The sequence below is a fragment of the Halichondria panicea genome, chromosome 4 (assembly GCF_963675165.1).
Source record: "Halichondria panicea chromosome 4, odHalPani1.1, whole genome shotgun sequence".
In the NCBI taxonomy this organism is placed as follows: Eukaryota; Metazoa; Porifera; class Demospongiae; order Suberitida; family Halichondriidae; genus Halichondria; species Halichondria panicea.
This window is the reverse complement of record NC_087380.1, coordinates 3,671,382-3,691,204: the sequence shown is the minus strand read 5'-3', so window position 1 is coordinate 3,691,204 and position 19,823 is coordinate 3,671,382. Positions and strand designations below refer to the sequence as shown.

The 19,823-nt window shown below is 39.5% G+C and overlaps 2 protein-coding genes across 2 annotated transcripts in view; both read left to right on the top strand.

Moving 5' to 3' along the window:
- Positions 1–7,884, top strand: part of LOC135335280 (exosome RNA helicase MTR4-like) — a 31,238-nt gene extending 23,354 nt beyond the window's left edge. Inside the window, exons 18-25 of the mRNA XM_064530727.1 lie at positions 1,682–1,861; positions 3,757–3,876; positions 4,213–4,310; positions 4,596–4,661; positions 5,694–5,799; positions 6,950–7,123; positions 7,379–7,529; positions 7,760–7,884. Of these exons, the coding sequence (XP_064386797.1) occupies positions 1,682–1,861; positions 3,757–3,876; positions 4,213–4,310; positions 4,596–4,661; positions 5,694–5,799; positions 6,950–7,123; positions 7,379–7,529; positions 7,760–7,812 (948 nt within the window). The 3' untranslated portion in view covers positions 7,813–7,884. The remainder of the gene's footprint in view (positions 1–1,681; positions 1,862–3,756; positions 3,877–4,212; positions 4,311–4,595; positions 4,662–5,693; positions 5,800–6,949; positions 7,124–7,378; positions 7,530–7,759) is intronic.
- A 5,217-nt stretch (positions 7,885–13,101) lies between these two features.
- On the top strand, positions 13,102–19,528 carry LOC135334445 (uncharacterized). The gene is made up of 7 exons (XM_064529597.1): positions 13,102–15,092; positions 15,219–15,332; positions 15,390–15,471; positions 16,195–16,294; positions 17,058–17,110; positions 17,261–17,383; positions 19,245–19,528. The coding sequence occupies exons 1-7, from the start codon at positions 13,889–13,891 to the stop codon at positions 19,426–19,428; spliced, it is 1,860 nt and encodes a 619-aa protein (XP_064385667.1). The 5' UTR covers positions 13,102–13,888; the 3' UTR covers positions 19,429–19,528.
- The last annotated feature ends 295 nt before the right edge of the window (positions 19,529–19,823 follow it).

Here is a 19,823-nt window from a genome sequence, read left to right as displayed (position 1 = left end):
GAAACGGAGTGGTGCACGTGATGATTTTACATTGAATCTGCAGTGGAGCCTCGAAAATTATCCACGCTACGCCCTATGAACGAGGCTATTAAGCACATTTTTGCCGGGTAACTCCCAAAGCTGTGTTTCCTCGAGACATCATCTCTTTCAGCAATTTATAACACGCCTAGTCCATGAGCCACGTGTAGTACTTGCTAATGTCTGACCACACCCAGTAAAAAGAGACTTTCCAATAAAGTTATATGTTCCCAAGGCTGTTTTAGAGCTATTGGAACATATAACGTGTAAGCGTGCTGGTTTTATGACTACTACAATAGGTATAGACCTTGAAATATAAGTGAGTTGCACGGACTAAGCACAGTTACTTGTAGTTTATTATGCACTGAGTGTAGAAATAGATGTTGTTGTGATGGCCTCGATTAAACCGCAGCGTAGCGCGGATGTTACTCGAGATACAAACCGTTTCCTATCCCTCTAACTCTTTAATCTATGATTGAACCCAAAGAACCCCCTCTGGATCCGCCACTGCTTTACCGAGGCATCAGCACCTGCAGTGCTTTTTACCTGAGGTCGTGTCGCGGCCAGTGGGTATAGTAGTCATTACCCGAGGCACACGTGTATAGTAGTCTGTTGATTTGTTTGTCTGTTTGTAATGAGTGAGTCGATCTACTCACCTGGATGCCACAGCACTGCGTTTACAGCATGGATAGCCTTCACACAACAAGTTATTAGTTTTAATAGTGGCAGATTTTGATGTTAAAGCCTCGTTGTCAAATAAAAGCGAGCAAAAACTAAGAAGCTTGGACTTGCACGTTGGTAGCTAGCTAACTACACGCGGCCTTTATTCGAAATAGACTACGTATTTGCAGTTGAAGTGATCCCGTACCAGGAACAATGGAAAAGGGTCACTAAAGTAGAAAGCTAGAATTGTGACTGGTTTGTTAACTTCTTTGCTTGAGTCTCGATCCTATAGCACCAAGGAGCCATACTTCTCTAAGACTCCAGGCTTCTTTGCTGTGATCCTAGTCCACAGTGCATGTCTCATGGTCTCATGTGTAGGCCTACCACTAAAACTCGATTCTCAGCATGCCTCATGAGTCCACTCTGGTTTTATTGCTCCTGAGTTGCTGTGCTAGACATACATACTACATGCACTGGATCCTCTGGTTTCTTTATAATCATGTCACCAGCCGATAGTTTGCACTTTAGTGCTCTAGTTTGGTTTGTTTGTTTGTTTGTTTGTTTGTCTGTCTGTCTGTAATTTGTGAATCTACTCACCTGGATGATAGCACTGCGTTTACAGCATGGATAGCCTTCACACAACAAGTTATTAGCTTTAACAATGGCGCAGATTTCTATGTTAAAGCTTCGTTGTCGTATAAAAACAAGCAAAAGCTAAACTTACACGTTGGCCTCGAGCTTCTACATGTGTCCTTTTATTGAGGTACGTATTTACAGCTAATTTGATCTGTACCAGGAACGATGGAATTTCATTGCTCATGTTACTTGCTATTTAGCCAGCTTCCATGCTTCATACATATACTACTTTGTATTCAAGTATAAAACAGCCGAGGGTTAGCACTTTAGTGCTCTAGTTATTGGTTGCAGTAATGTGAAGTCAGACTGATTTCTGTTGTGTGCTAGCACCCCACTCGTATCTTTACCATGACATCCTCCATAGGTGATTCCACTGACCCTCTCCCAATTGTCCAAGCTGAGCTCAGTGAGGATCTACCTGCCTAAGGACCTTCGATCAGGGGACAGCAAGCATGCAGTGAAGAAGTCCATTCTTGAGGTACAGAAGAGGTTTCCTGATGGTCTGCCACTGCTCGATCCTGTCGAGGACATGCACATCACAAAGGTATTGTATTGTTAACTTTTAGTAATAATATTGTTTTGGGGGGAACTGATGAGGCCTGGGGTTATTCAGACTTGTACAGGTACGTGTGATCATAATAATAAACGCTACATTACAATGAAAGTGAATGATGTCATATCTCTGTTATACACACTTGCAGCACGATAATTATTATTCTTGCACACTGCGAACTTGAACGTTGAACACATGCATGCATATAATGCACTTCAGACGATCTTTATCTGTAGTAAGTGCAGCTGCAACAATAATTTTATATAGATATTTGGTTAGTCATAATTATAATGAAAGCACCCGCAGGTGCTGATGCCTCGGTGAAGATGCCAAAGCTACATAACATAAAGCTACTAATAGCTTAATTTTATACACATGATGAACATTTTTTAATTTGCATGCTGCATGCAAACTCAAAGAGTGGGTAATGATCGACCATGATTGTTGTTAAAAACGATCGATGCCAAAGTCAGTGGCTGCCATCAGCAGAGCCTTGCAGCTCTCTTCTCACTCTTGCAGCTACCAATAGCTAGCGTTCTAGTGCAGAGCTAACTACTAAGTAGAGTAGCAACACTCGGTAGACAAGTTTGGCTATGTGCTCTTCTGAAAAGGCTGCAATGGCATTCCAAGTAAGCAAAACTAGGCATAACTCGAGAACGAAGCATTATTTTGCAAATCCACGAATTAAAATCCAAGAAAACATGACTAGAAGCCTATAGAAACTCTTACTTGCACTTTTGATTGATCCTTGAGCAGCTGTAGCAGTCCACACACACACACACACACACACACACACATTACCGTATACCTCGCTTTCGCATGCGCACCGAGGTATAATAATGTGCTGTCAGTACTTGTCAGCTTTGTGTACTATTTGACTGAAGCCTAGACCTTCTACGTTTATATTAAATGTAGGGACAGGGTGTCATACAGGGGAAAGGGGGGATATCCCCCCTAACATTTGCATTCATGTACTAGTTGTATGACTGAGCGTCCATAGCGCTGGCATTAGTATGCCAGCTATGGACACTCAGTCATACAACTAGTACATGGTATTGAAATAACAGTAGACCTTTTTTTTTAGCAAATGTTTCCCCCTCTACTTCAAAATCATGTATGACACCCTGAGGGAGCACACACAATGGTGTTGAAAACATGAATGTTTATGTTGTTTAGCATGTAAAAGATGTGTGCATCCAATATACAGAGTGTTTTTAATCCCCTTCTTTCTCTATTATCCGGGTTATAATAATTAGGGTGAGCGAAGCGAGTCCCCAACATTCTGTCTGTCTGTGTGTCTGTCTGTCTGTGTTGGTTATTCTGGTCATTCGTATTTTGTTTTGTATCGTGTATTTTGGAAGCATACCAAAGCTGTAAGCAAACTTTTAGCCATCAGACTGATATAAAATGAGTTACATGTTTTGTCTAATAAATTCTTGACTCTGACCATGCATGGTGTACGGTAACTGGCTACTTACACCATAATATACTCTGTGTAAACGTTTTTAGTAGCCAATAATAATGCTTAACAGTATTAAGGTTATAATGGTTTTAGTGAGCAAATAGGGTACAGGCTCAACGCTATATAATTAAGATGCAAATTCATTTCAGTCCGGGTTAGCGGGTTAATTTTCACCCGCTTGGAGCAAGTAAATTTCCTACTTTCACCCTGTCGATCATGCACACACTTAATATTTGGAACCCACATTTTCGCCCACTTGTGCAAAATCCTGAAAATAACCCTGATTGTACGATTTGTATGTGTATACGGTATAGTTATTCTTGGGCAATAACTGTCTTCATCAATCTGGTATAGTTAGTGGTTTTGATAACTATATAAATTATTTCGGTGCTCACACTGCATAATACATGACCACACATTGCAGGAGGAGTTCAAGAAGATAGTTCGTAAGATAGAGACTCTGGAGGCTCGGATGTATGCTGGCTCTGCCCACAAAATGGCCGACCTGGATGAGAACTACAACCTATGTGGGGAAAAAATAGAGGTAAATAATGTGTGTGAGTGTGTGCAAGGGCGTGGATGTGGCTCTGTTTGGGGATAAGCTGATTACTTACATGTACATGATATGGTGTCTTATCGGATAACTCTGTATACGTCTTGTATAGTATCGTATATGTCGTGAGTAAACGTGGAAGAAGTAAACTTTATGAATAATACTCGCCAATGTTCTAGGAACTGCATGCACAGCAAAATTGCCCGAGAGGGTAATTGCTAACTATTCTCAGTTTCTAAATATTTATTTCCCCTAATGTCTAGTCTGCACCTGAAACACATGTGCTTCTATCATGCTCTTATCATGCATAATTACCCCTGCATGTAGCTTGATGCTGAGATTAGTACTGCTAAGAGGGAGTTAAAAAAAGCACAGACCATCATGCAAATGGATGAACTCAAGAGCAGAAAAAGAGTGCTAAGACGGTAAAGAATAGCTGAATTTTTTGGCTCAGTTATACCAATTCTGATTGACCAATAGAGTACGGGAAATTTTTAGATATTGTTTTACAGGGTTTACAGAATCTTTGCAGTGGCATGAAGGTTGTCCATAATGGCAGTCTTATGACATGTGTATACATATATAAGAGCACTACGGTACAGTGCATGCAGTAGTGTACTGTGCATTTTAAAAACTACCATAATTATTTTAACTTAGTTGTCCATAGAAGATTCTGAAAAATCCTGCACACCTTTCAATTAATTTTACAGGTTGGGCTATGCTAATGCAACTGACGTGATAGAGGTAAAAGGAAGAGTGGCTTGTGAGATCAGCAGGTTGGTAAAATGAAAGTGAATGTTTGTATTATATCCGATAAAAAGTGCACTGCCTGGGAATCAGAATCTTGCATGATACCACCATAGATAGAAGAGAAAGGGATTGGCAACGGAGTGCACTTCCGGTACCATCCGTGTTTCGCCTCAAGGCTTACTTCTAACGTGGGAGTCTAAACATGAATAATTCATGAGAATTGTTTTGCCGTCTGTAAAAAAAGTTTACAAGCAGTTCTACTGCTATACATCAACTTCACCTCATTTGTGTGGCGATTTGGGACACAGCACACTACTTAGTAACACAACCTTAGCTATATCATAGGTGCTATAGGAACACAAGCATGAAAAAGCCTCTGACAGAGGCTCTGTGTACCTCTAGCTACTTCACGAAAATCAAGATTATATTCTAAATGATACCTACCATCATGCAGGGGGCATGTGTTTAAGTGTTGGAGGGGTCTTTGAGAAGTAGGCATTATTCATTTCCCGGGTTTTCGCGGGAGTTTTAGGGCGAAACACGGATGGTTTCAGGCCCATCTGTGTACATTCAATGTAAAAGCATCACGTGAACTGCCCCCGTTGCCAATCCCTTTCGTTTCTATACTACATGTACTCCAGCAGTGCTAGTTACTACCTACAAGACAAAATCAATTGTAATTTTTTGTTGCCATGGTTATGAAAAATACCGGTCGCATGCAACAATACATGGGAATCTTGCATGATACCACTACACTATAACCGTGACTTCTTTCCAATACAGTACTGTAATTATGTTGCATACCGTATAGCGGGAAATTTTCGCGGGTCCAACATTTTTGCTATTTGGCTCCAGAGCCCTCAGCAAAAATGTTCGTGGGTTCTAATATTCGCGTTTCAATGCCTGGAAACCACATCCACCACCAAAAGCTTAAATACCGGTGCGTGGGAGTTTAACTTTTTGCTTGAACTGCTTTGCCCTTGAAAAAAGCGAAATTTTGCACCTCACAAAAATGTCCCGCTATACGGTGTATAAGTAATATTATTATTATATTGCAGTGGTGATGAGCTACTGTTGACGGAGCTGATATTTAATGGTGCCTTCAACGCTCTGTCAGTGGAACAAGCCGTAGCTCTTCTCTCCTGCTTCGTATTCGAAGAAAAGGTGATACAAAGTTTTTGTGATCAAAGCCTCACACATTTGGTTTGTAAGTAATGATCATGCCGATTAATTTGCTGTTTACTCAGGTTGGTTAAGGCCGTTTCATAAATATGGGCCATAAATGAGGGTGCATTGCAATCCATTCATTGTCATTGTGTAATGGTTTCATTGTGTACCTTTATATTCGGGATTCATATTATAAACGTAAAATGGATCAGGATGATAACATTGTTGCCATGGATACTGCCTTGCTGCGTACGTTAACTTGCTATTTACTTAAACCAAAGAACGCTGCCTCCAATAATCACTTTCATGGTACAATCTTAGTATCAAAAGAAAGCGCTTACTACAATGCAATAGAAACCAAGTGGATATTTAGGGCTGCTATCACGTATTTTGTACAGTAGGCATACAAATCATAAATGTTTACATTTTTTTAGCATTTTTTTCAATAAATTTGCTGTAATCAGAGCTAGAATGAGTACATACCAAATATCCACCTTGTTTCTAGTAGATCTGACTAAAAGCTTTCTTTTGATACCAATATAGCTTTCTAAAACTTGGTATTGGAGGCAGCGTATTCAAAACTATTGTTAAGGTAAGTCGTATTTGGTCACAGTTAACGCACATACCAAGATAGTAACCATGGTAATATGTTTTCAGATGAAAGGTATTCATGTTTACAATACATTTTGGAAAAAATAATGTGTAATTGACGAGATTTTTTCAAAAAATGGTAGTTTTTTGTAGTACACGTTTTCTTCAATTTCAACAATTTCAAGAAAAAAGCAGCCTTAACCTACCTGAGTAGTTTGTGTACCGAATAGTGGAAAATTTTTGCGGGTGCACATTTTTGCTATTTGCCTCCAGCTAGGCCCTCAGCAGCAATGTTCTGTGGGTTCTAATATTCGCGTTTCATTGCCACGAAACCACACCCACCACCAGGAGCTTTGCATGTGAAATACCGGTGCGTGGGAGTTTATCCCAGTTTTAATTTTCACTTTAACTGGCTCTGCCCTCGAAAAAAGCGAAATTTTGCACCTCACGAAAATTTCTCGCTATATACGGTATGTATCATACAGTATTCATTTATGCATCTTTTGTTGCAATGCTCGCAGATGGTAAGAACCACACACCGTCCCCATGCACACAGGCTGATGAGATTCCTCGACTAACAGAGGAGTTGGCCACGCCCCTCAAAATGATGCAGGACTCTGCCCGAAGGATAGCGAGGGTGGCGGTGGAGGCTAAACTTCCTTTGGAGGAGGACAAGTACGTGGAGAAATTCAGACCTCATCTCATGGACGTAGTGCACGCTTGGGCAACGGTATATGCGAACCAATAATATATGGTATTTGTGTTCATAAGTATAACACTACTATTTTTGTAAGGGCATTTGCGCTAAGAATAATAGTTACGTACATTAGAAGCGAAGGTCGTTCTGCAGTGATATTCCACTGGTAGCTTCTCCTACACACCCACTGTAAAACTTCACTATGATAGACATAGAATTCTGAAATTATTGTACAACATTCCAGATTGACCATCACTCAGTATTTCATATAATTATATCTTTTTGCAGGGCTCCTCGTTCGCCCAGATATGCAAAATGACGGATGTGTTTGAGGGCAGTGTGATTCGGTGCATGCGCCGGCTAGAGGAACTGATGAGGCAAATGTGTCAGGCCTCCAAGGCCATCGGAAACACTGAACTAGAAAACAAGTTTGCTGAAGGTGAAGTGTGTACTCTATAATTAATGAGCCGGGGAGAAATAGGCCCATATATTTATTGGTGAATAGAAGCATAGATTGAAGAGTTAGAGTTTTCAATCTATGATAAAAGCATGCAAATTAACGGTATACCCATGCATTACTCCATTGTAAACCAAAAGAGTTGCCTGTCTATATAATTGGGACAGCCCTGACTCTATTACTGTGGTTATTTATAATTATTTATTCTGCAGGAATTGTTAAGATCAAGAGAGATATTGTGTTTGCTGCTAGCTTATACCTTTGACCGTTTCATTTACTGTCTGTCCAGCTGTACTTTTGTGAGTCATTCAATTGGTATATACTTGTTTACTGTCTATTGGAGTGAACTCTTGATATTACCTCATACTGTATTTACAATACCAACAGTAGTACAATCCTTTGATGTCTGACTACAATGAGCAATAAATCCATGTAAGGGTCATTCCATGCTAAACGAACATATGGTTATCGCACCAGTGTACATATGTCCATATGCATGAGGGTCATTCCACGTAAACCAACACAAAATATGAGCACCCCTTGGCAATACCATCTTATTACACTACTCCTAATTTCAGCCTCATGTATGCCATAATTATGGCTTCTTATAGTTACAAGTCCTTTATGCACTGTCAAACTAATGCCCCACTCCCCAGTCCTCCTACCAGAGATAAATAGGAATTAGTTGGGAATTATACTTAATTGAAATTGCTTCCCTATAGGGAGGAACTTAGAGTTGAATACACTTTCCCCACATAACCCTATATGTTGTACTAGGGGTTACCATGCAGGGGATTAAACCAAATAACATGCCCAAAGGTAAGTGGATTAGATCATGTGATTGGTCTAATCCCCACCTATTCCCGATAGGGGGTGGGGCATTAGTTTAACAAGTGCATTATGGCAAATTCGTATAGCACATCGATAGCACGACCTTCAAGGCCACCGCGTATCCCTTGTGTGGCTACGCCTCGAGGTATAATGTAAAAAAGATAATCAAGTTTTTTTCAATGGTGAACATTTGAACAACAAGGCCTATAAACTAAAAATAAAAAATCAATTAACAACTTAAATCCAGCTAGATCTATGTATACAAGAGTACAATCATGTAGTCCATACATCAATCAGAAATCAATAGCTATTGTACTTGTCCTATATGTATATAATACTGTAACTGGTTCGACTTATCTACATGCATGCATTATTATTGTTTCAGTTTCTAACAAAGTTATTCATCCAGAGATGCCATCATGGCCTCCAGTATTCTTGCTATAAATTCTATAACTGCATGTAATGAAATGCAAGTATTTTACTGTAAAACTGTAACATACCAATTTAGCAAAGTGGTTTATTAGTAAAGCAAGTCACGCAGAATCAGATACAAAAGTAAATGAATATCTAAATGTATTATTACTTTACTACCGTATATTTTCTAATTTATCGGACACTTCTAATTACCCCGGACACTCTTTTGGGCAATTTTCGTTGTTCTAATACAACGGACACTCCTGTACTTTAATATTACAAATATCCGGACAATACCTTGAAAAGTTGAGTTACCATTCATAGACGGCAAGTAAGACTTAGAGTGCTGCAGTTAGATAGCTTTGAGTAGCTAGTTTTAGATACTAGTGCAACTATTCAGTCGTACCCTGTTCTATTAAACTTAGCTAGCTCGCATGCAGCTGCTTGCTTGTTCTAATTATTCCGGACACTTCGCATGCCCTATAAAAATCTGTTCCAATTATACCTGGACAATTTCCAAAATAATTATTTTTTGCTGTCCGATAAATTAGAAGATATACGGTGTTTAGTTTTGTAAAACTTCGCCAGCATAATATGATTCAAATTTCTACCATGGCAACTCAAAATACGTATTTCAAGTAGAGGTCGTTTAAATCTCGCTAAATCTGCATGTATATATACCGTTTCTTTTCTTACATCTATACTTATACATGCATCTATATACTTGACATGCATGCGCAATTACAACATGTACATGACACTAATAGCTGACCAAGTCCACGATAAAATTCTATGCAGAGTGCTCAAGTGACATACGAATGAAAATCATATCATGGCCGGATCTGACCAGCTGTTATCTCTACTCTCGTACAGATTTGGCGAGATTTAAAGCTACTTATATACTTGATTCATTCATAGCCGCGCAATTACATGCATGAGACTACATGCATGTAACATGAGTGTTCTATATGTGTTTGCGGTGAAGTTTCACAAAAACTAAGATCTTTAATTAACTAAGACCAAGTGGTTCCTCCTATATACCTCTGACTTTGAACGTACTCTGACAAGTTGGTGTGACAGGAGACCAGTTTCCATTAGCTTCACACACCCTTGTACCCTCACCAACCAAGTCATACCCAGTATTGCAGCTGTACAGTGCTGTGTTCATGAATGTGGTTCCGGACGAAGCATCAACCCTTCCATTAGCAGGATCAGCTAAAGCTCAGCAATCCACAGCTGAAAAAAGGACACAATGAAAGTTAAAACTGCATTAGTGCACAAAATCATACGATTACAAGTTGGTTCAGTGTCCGTCCATTGTCTGTCAGCACCACAGCTCCGTGTTGCAGGCCCGCTTAGAAGGTATCCACTATCGCACGTGTAGGTAGCTCTATCCATGAAGATGTTCCCAGAGGATGTGTCCACTCGTCCATTCACAGGATCGGAGAGAGGACCACAAGCAACAACTGGGAAATCAATATAAATTAAGTATTGACTAGTATAGTTATAATTTATAATTATAGGTGCACTCCTCGACCACTCTCCATTGGTCTGACATGTGTGTGTGTGAGTTGTGAGTCTATTAGTACAACCAGTAGGTTGTACATAGGATTGACAGTGCAGTTGTGTGTGTTTTCAATTATTGCACAAATTTTGACTCGTGTTTAGACTGCTCTATTTCTGCAGGGAAAGGCCACAGCAAGAAACTGAGTTGACAGATAGCTTAGTTAGCCTTTTATCTGTCTAAATGTGTGAAATTATAGTCAATGAATATTCTCATGCATTACTATTGATATTTGAAAAATTGCACTATTTTCATATTTCATCGCGTTTCGTCTGACTGACTAAGTAAGTAAGTTAGTAAGTAACATTCTTGGAAAGCATTTCCTCCTTGTACAGACATGTTCAGAAGATTCTAGATACAGCCTCTAGTCGACTAGAACCCGGACCATGGGCGTTTTTCTCAGAATTGCGTTCGCTTCCAAGAGGCAGATGACCTCTCACGCTCTACTTTTCTTACCTACGCAATTCCGCCATCTTTAAATGACTGCCACAGCAACGCACATGGCAACTTATGAGATGGGCGTGGCTTTGACATCGATAACACAAAGTACAAAGCCTCCTTTCTTCAGCTCAGCTCTCCATTCTCTCACTTCAGGTATGCTATTTATGCTAGACGTATGCACTGACTGGATATACCATAGCCATAGGCCTCCATGCTTTTGCACTTGGAAGTACATCTACAGTATATAGTATAAACATGGCTGTCATTTTATCACATAGATTCTGAATAAAATAATAATGTTTCTTCCAGTTCTGTCTTCTCTTCTTGAACTTCTCTTGCTTCTTGATGTTCCTCTTCAGGTATTTCGCTTTCATTATTGAAGAGTATAATATACTTCTGTCCAACGACCACTTATAATTATCTTCAACAAGATTACAGGACGATGACAAATTAATCAACGTCACATTTATCTTATCATCAATGTACTACTGTAATGAAAAAGAAAGGGAATCAAAACTAAAAAACATTTGCAATGTGAACGTTGCTAGGATTGCCAGGAAAAGAAAAGCGCGAAAAAGCGAAGAAACAAGAAATTCGGCGAGTGCATAACTCCAATCTGTTACAACGTCATGGAACATGTACAGTCGAGTGGCCTACTATTGATAATGATTTTAGAATCAAAACACAAGTTGGGTAAAAATGAACCGAGAATAAGAAATAAGAATCACAATCTCCACTCACACATCCAACACTTGCATGTTTGCTCAACACTGTACTGTAAGGGAAAACATCACAAACACATAACATACCTTGCAAAAAATTAATAAAAATTACTAGGAAAAACACAAAAACCAGTACATGTAGTAGTACATGATGGTATTTTATTGCTTTAGCTATTTTATTGCTTCAGCTATATTATATTAGAAGTGGGGATATCATACTTCTTGAGTTATTGGCCGATTTGTTGATTTCCACTAGACATCTTTGCGGGGGAGCTTCTCCATAACTAAGCTGAGTTTATATTCGAGACTCGGCAGTATTAAAGATCAATGTCCATTATTATTATTGCCATTAGATTTTGAAAATCACTATTCATGCTCTGATTTTGTCACCGCAGTGTCGATGTGGCAAGAACTTGGGACTGAGAAATCACTGGAAGAACATTGATAATACATGTATATATAGACCATGCTTATACCTTTTATTGATTGCTTATTGTTGTCTATGCATGATCATAAGCTTGCTCAAGCAAGAGACAGAGGAGGTACGACATAGGTTGACCTTTTGCTAATGAGTTACTCCCGTATTGCATTCCTGCAGCATGACAGGATGTCATGCCCACATAATATTTGTGTTAATTCAGCAGGTATTTTATGCACCGTCAGCGCTATTTTACTGTTCTTTGTGTTTATCTCTTCTGGAGTCTCTCCAAGAGGCATTTTCTACTAGTTTATCAATCTTAGTATCTACTATAAGTGTTACATTAACACAGGAGCCATAGAAAGCGCAACAAACTCTTACACTGTAAGTTTATAGCTTATTTCTCCAACAATGACTATGCTATTCATTTTCTTATGTCACAGGATATAGCTAGGCATTATTTATAACTACTGTAGAGTACTACGATCGTTTGTAGTCTTTTAGCTAGCTAGGAGAGCAAGTTTTGGTGTTGTGCTTCCGTATATTCTCTTCTTTCTCCGTACACTCACAATTCCTCCGTGAAACTTGATGATAAATTATGACGCAAGGCCACACCTCCTCTAGGTAAATGTGGGCGTGCCATCATGTCATGCTGCAGGAATGCAATACGGGAACTCATTAGCAAAAGGTCAACCTATGTCGTACCTCCTCTGGTGTAGAGTCTACCTGTATTTATTTCTTAACCAAAAATTTGGAAAGAATAACTCGCTTGCGGACGGAGTGGTGGTTATGAGAAGTGAGCTGCCGAATTGATCATTTGTCATCAGTGAGACATTTATCTCCATCTTTGCACGCTTACTAAGTACTGAAACTACCAGCACTAAACAATACTTCTTGGCACAACTCTAACTAGTGAGCACTACTTGCAGGCAAAGCAGCGTTAGCTGCAGATCGAGCCCCACCCAGCTAGGCATGACGAATATTTTAATGCTGATTCAGCAACAATTGTGCACAGTCAGCAATAATTAAAGGAATTAGCCTCGATTCCAGGCCGCACTGAAGATTATGTGCATAATTATTGCTGAATCAGCATAACATTTTTGTCATGCCTAGCTGGGTGGGGCTCGATCTGCAGCTAACGCTGCTTTACCTGCTTTACCTGCAAGTAGTGCTCACTAGTTAGAGTTGTGCCAAGAAATGTTGTTTAGTGTTGGTAGTTTCAGTGCTTAGTAAGTGTGCAAAGACGGAGATAAATGTCTCACTGACAACAATTGATCAATTCGGCAGCTCACTTCTCATGACCACCACTCCGTCCGCAAGCGAGTTATTCTTTCCAAATTTTTGGGAGCTGTTACTTTCTTACCCATCTGTAGGTCCATGTAGTTAGTTTTGTGCAAAATCGTCTTGTGCTTCGAGCAATAGCCGCCGATTATAGGTATCTGGCGAAGATCGGTTACTTACTCTAACTGAAAGTAATATTACTGAAGCAATTTGAAAACCTCTGTTGAAGGGAGATAATTCCAGGGACAACAATGCAATCTACAAATTGCAAGAACAGGATTCAATTTGCACACAAAACAAGACAGGAGTAATCTACTGTATTAATTAGAAGCTGTCAACAAAGTTGCATCATAGATCTATAGTTGCATGGCCTTAAATCTACATCACACTATCAAATGAAACTGACAGAAAAGTTGCTTAAACAAGCGTAAGGTGGATATTGATGAGAGTTCTGACACATGATACTGTGTATATACGAAAGAAAAGATAGCATGGTTACTTTATATCTAAAAAAAACACCCTGCTATCTATGGCTTGACCAAATCCAGGTTTTTCTGGTTTGCCTAGAGTCTGCAAAAGAGAACATAGGAGTTAGAAACAGCAAAACGAAAATTGGTCTGACATCGCTACTTAAGCCTAAAATATTTGACTTATCAAGCTACCCTCATACATGGATGTGTCTCATGAAAAAGCTTCGCTCGAATGGGAGACAATTGTCGAGTGTTCTACACTACTCATCGACTCAATTAAAAGAAATATCGACAACATTGGGAATGAATTCCATAGCAAATGGTTTTTATCAGAGAGTGAATATGAAAGTTTGAAACAGATTGGTCCCGGCTCAGAACCTTCTATTAGAGCTCGAAAAATTATCAGCGCCGTGGAAGATAGAGTAAAGTTTCGACCAGCATTGTTTAAAGATTTTGTTGCTGTTTTGAGGAGTCAAAGTGAATGGATGCGTGACTGTACCGAAAAGGTCGAGCAATGCTACGAAGCGAAGCAATTTAAAAGGTCTAAAGAAAGTCAAGGTCCAGGATTTGTGTGTCCGTACTGCCAAAAGTGTACTTTAGAGGGCTTCTTCATGTCTGGATGTCCGAAAATAAAAGAAAAGAAAATACCTCCTATCAGCTCACCAACTTTTCCTTATCTCGATACTAAACGTTTAAGTGAGCCAGAGAAACACATGTTGCTTGATAATCTAACTACTGATTATGAATCAATTGTGAGTGCATTTCGTAAGCTCTGCATGACACTGTCCAAGTCCCAAACTTTAAAAGATGAGATAGATAATATTAAGCTTTTCCTATCAGCCTCAGCAATCTTTTCAAAAGAAGAAAAAATGCAACTATCGAGTTCAAAGGAAATGTTTGAAGTGCTCATGATTCTTCTGCTGGAAAGGGCTTCTTTCTTCAATCATCAAACTATTGAGTTAGTCGTGAATGAATATGGGTCATCAGATGACAAATGTGAATTGCAAAAGTACTTGGATGAGTTCAATTCGTATTGTAAACACAATGTGTTCGAAGTGCCACACGCTGTCTTTCATCCTGGTCAAAACGAGGATATTAAACACTCAACATTTGCCCTAAAATACTCTGAAGAAGGTCCCATTATGTTACAGAAGATAAATAAAATCTGTAATCGTATAGCGAAGACCTTGCACATAAATTCTTGGGCGTTGTCATTAGTATCCATTGAAAAGGGGTGTGTATTCCTAACATTTGCCATTCCTATTGCGATAGCTACTGAGGTTTTGCCAATTTCTGAAGCTCAGTTGATGAAATTGAGCAGATACGGATTAGGTGGTGATAAAGACATTGGTGCATTAGAAGACTCACATGGAAAAGTTGCTACAACAGAAGAATATGAATCAGGTATGTATTGAGTAAGTGAAGTTCTATAATCTAAGAATTGATAGGTACGTGTATACCAATGGCTAACTTATACTGTTATCTGTACCTTCTATAATTATATATGAGTTGGCATTTCTACTACTATAGAGAATGCTACTGACACGACAGGGGAGAGTGGGTATGGCACCGGAGAAGCAGTTCGACAACAATGGATCCAAGGAGGACTCCAAAGCATGTCAGTGTCTGCAGATTCAGACTTTGGTAAATTGTTTTTTGGCAATTTAGGACTATACATTATTTTATTTGTCTGAAATACAGTGTCTGTAAAGGATGCCAATCAGTATACGCCACTGCTTGCTACATTTTCAGAAATTGATTCTGGACCGTACACATCTGTCAAGTAAGGCCATACATACGAAGTTTAAAGAGCATGACATAAGCATTCTGAGAGCACCGTGGCCAGCAACGCTGCCTGCCAATGTTCATTTGTACTGCATTATATTTCTCAGGCGTGGTATGTTTGGGTGCCATATTCTTGAAGCTGCAGAGACAATTCTACTTATTTTACGTATAATTATATTACTTTAGTCCATAAGTTAATAGGTTTAACCATTCTCTCTATAGCCGTGTTTACACGAGGTTTTAATCCTGATTGAATCCTGGTCAGCTCAGATTAGTTCTGTCAACATGCACATAGAGTAAAGACGACTACAAGTGAAACAGTCGGCTGAAGCTACACACATATACTCTATATAATTATAGGAACACCCCGGTGACCCATGCATGCACATGCAGCCATGTAAATACCTTCTATTTAACGCTTTGTCACAACCAACTCAATTCTGACTCGGTGGGTTAGATTAGAATGGGATTAAAGAGCTTATAGCTATATGTATAAATAGAGTTTGTGATACAATCAAACACTACTGCCCCAAGTGAACCGTTACTATTGATCTTGTTTCCCTCATATCAGTTCCCAATACTGCACCACCACTCCCAAAAAAAATTGTTCGCCCCAGTATTTCCAGTTTCCCACTCACTCCTATAGTCAAAGGGCACTCCCACCACTGCCAGACATACAGCTGAGTTTGCTTACCCTAAAACTACCCCCCTGTAATCATAGGGGCATCCTTCCCAGACGGCCTCCTCGACCGGATAGAGAGGATAAACCATTTCCCCCACTACCTACAACACCAACACATCAAATACTCTACTCAGTATCAGTAAGTAACTTCATATATAGCTGTCACTTCAAGATCGCATGTAAATAGTTATCCCGAGTGTGCAAATGCAGATATACGCTGCAGGGGTATAATGATTGCTCTGCATGTCGGCCCGTTTGTGTGTGTGTGTGTGTGTACTTTGAGAGGGTATACAAAAGGTGCGGGGGTGAGTACTAGTGTTGGCGTTTGTAAGAAAATGACAACCATGCAGATATTGAGAATTGAGAGTGATAATTAACCAATGGTACCAACTCTCCCCAATCATCTAGATATCCGACTAGAAAAACATTTGAAATGTGAAAAATTGCTAGGATTGGCCAGAGGAACCACCAAAAGCATCATTCACATGTACTTTTTTCGTTTACGAGTCGTTTTTCCCGGCCAATCCTAGCAATTTTCATGTCAATAGCCGAGGGTTAGCACTTCAGTGCTCTAATTATGTTTCGAGGCGTAGCCGCACGAACGATACGGTAAAGCTGACTGTGTGTGTGTACGTGTGTGTCTGTTGCAGCTGTAACTGCTCAATGGTTGCAGATCCTGGAAGAATCAATTTTCTTCTTTCTTGAGGTCCTGGTAATAAGCTACATAATGCAATAGATAACAACAATTAATAGATGCATGTAAATAAGTCTTTTGTTCTCAGTGAGTTTATATAGATAAGCTAAATGTGTATAAAATTAATTCTGTATAATGCCAGTGCACATACAGGATGAATGTTCTATCAGCATCTTGTTCTCAGAGATGTGATAATTTTTCTTTGTAGGGGGCATCTAACACTCACTTAAGAAGGGAGACATGGTATTGTGAGGTAGACAGGTGAGCCTATAACCTGTATTGTATACTTGTCTAATAATTATGTTAGCTAAAATAATGGTCAAGATGCATGCAGCTATAGAAAATTAGTATGCTTTTGCTCCACACTCTGTACCGATTTAGTATTACAGTTTTTTTCCTCCCCCTTTATAGGCACATGGCTAGTGAGCTATTGAGGAATAAAGAGAATGGTACCTTCCTTTGTCGGCCCACTGTTAACCAATGGTTATTGCCGAAGGGAGAGCAGCTACTACATACTCACAGCATTGACATTGTGTGAGTGCTTTTTCCCTATAATGCACAAACTTAGTACGTACGCACATATATTGTCCCCATGTATAATTATAGTGCTCAGTATGCACGCGTACTTCCTCTATATAATGTGAGTGTATACTTGAGACTCATGGGTAAATCTCTATAGACGTGCATGCATGTCTTACTGTGAACAAAAAGTATTGTAATTAGTTAATGCACTCCCGAGTCCAAGGTCTCTATGGGATTATGAGACCCCGAGGGCCCAAGCACAGCGAGGGCGCTACTAAGGGCCTGAGGTCTCATAATCCCACAGTGACCGTTGGACGAGGCCTGATTTAGAATAGTGCTAAGCAAGCTAGGCTATATATTAACACAAAGAAGACTCTGCAAGCAATGTTTAAGCTTCACTCTGGCTAGTCTATATAAAAAAAAACTCACACTGAAGGCCGCCGGTTTCTGTCTCTTGAGAATCATGCATAGCAAAAACTGCTAATAGAAAGTTGCTATTCTACTTACAGTGGTGTAGCCGGGATTTTGGGAAGGGCAGGGCTCAAATCCGTTGAGCAGGGCCAGAGCAGGCGCTGAATAGCTTGCAATTTTACCTAAAAAAAAGGTAATCACTTTTTCATCAGCAGTAAGCATGCGCAGTAGTATAGCCTCGATCCCAGGCTGATTTTTTTTTTAATAAAACGAAGTTGTCGGTCTAGCTAGAAATAACTCAGCCTGGAATCGAGGCTAGTGCAGTAGATGGCCTTGCCCACATTTCCATTGAATGACATCATTCTAGTAACTACGCACAAAAGGGGGGCTCTAGCCCCGTCAGCCCCCCTCTGCCTACGCCACTGAGTCTTAGTAGTTAGCTCTACACTAGGAGCTATTGGTAGCTGCATGAGTAAGACAAAAGCTGCAAAGCTGCACTGCAGAACACAAAAATACTTAATGCACTGCATCATCATTGCTATGACTTGAAACATAAATTTTCATAAGGGACCTCTCAGTAACCTATCAGATTGCACCATTTGTGACAAGCATTTCTGAGGATATCGTTGGCAAATAATATCCGCCATAAATTATGTGAGCTATTATAGTACGATCGGAAAACTGTGCATTGCAACTGCTGCTTAGTGCAGCTTTGCAGCTCTTTTATCATTCTAGCAGTTGCTATAGCGCTCTGGTGTAGAGCTAAAACTCCTATATAAGTAGAATAGCAACGTTGACCTTCAAGTTTAAGTACTGGTAACCGTAAGCAATATGTATATAATTATAGCCTATAATTAATGATTTGCTAATCAAATTCAAGAGCTATAGAGCATGGCTATAGAAGCTTAAAACACTTATAGCTGCAGTGGAGTAGGAACAGGGGGGCCACATAATTATAGGCTCCCCAATATTTTAGTCCTATACTCCACTGATCGAGCGTACTCGCATTGCAACTGCATGTGGCAGCTACAATTATTCGATTTTAAGCCCTTGACTGTGTTCTATTTTCCTCAAACTTCCTCTATTTTCCAACCACAGGAAAGGTCTATGTTTACTACCGTATAGAGGGTAATTTTCGTGGGGCAAAATATTCGTGGTTTTCGTGGTTGAAGGTCTGACCACGAATATTTTACCCACGAATGAAGCGACCTTGCCTACTTTTACCTGCAGTGCAAGCAGCAACCACGAAAATAATATGCACAAATGACTAAATACTGCTCAACTACGAATATTTTGTCCCCCGAAAATTACACGCTATACGGTATACAGCTGTATATATATCCTGCTCTTGGGCATATAGTTTTCATTCGACCTCTATAATTACAGGCTTCTGTATACTACAACGTCTTGTTGTGTTTATTAAAGACTGTGCTAATCTTTGACACACATGCACACCCCACAGGTATAATGGCCTTATCCACTTGAAGGTGTTCACTCTTAATAATAAATATGGTTTCTCTCTCCCGTGTACTTCAAACTCCCTGGAGGAGTTGGTCTTTTTCTACAAAGAGAACTCTTTAGAAGAGCATAACCATAGACTCACTACCACCTTAAAATACCCTGTACACGCAGCCTTGCTCTCTTAGTCTCTATAATTATTTTTACGCTATATCTTGATTGTATATGCATGTCTATTAAATTATTGTAAGCTCTTTAATGCAGAAATTAAAAGGTGTCTTCATGCATATTAATTATTACAAGTATAGTTTCGTATAATTATACTAGAGATATAATTATGCTACACATGCATGCATGCTGCATATATAGCCGCAGACAGAAATGTAAAATTATTATAATGTTTGTTCTATTCTTGCTGTGTCAGCATGCGTATTAATCGTTTATTTACTGATTCACTTTGTATCTTAGGTGATGTCCAGTGATTAATTACTTCCCCCAGGCACTATTCTTATTATCTTACTTCCTCAGCAGATTTGAATTGACATGAAGCATCTTGACAATATATTATGTGTGTACACCAATG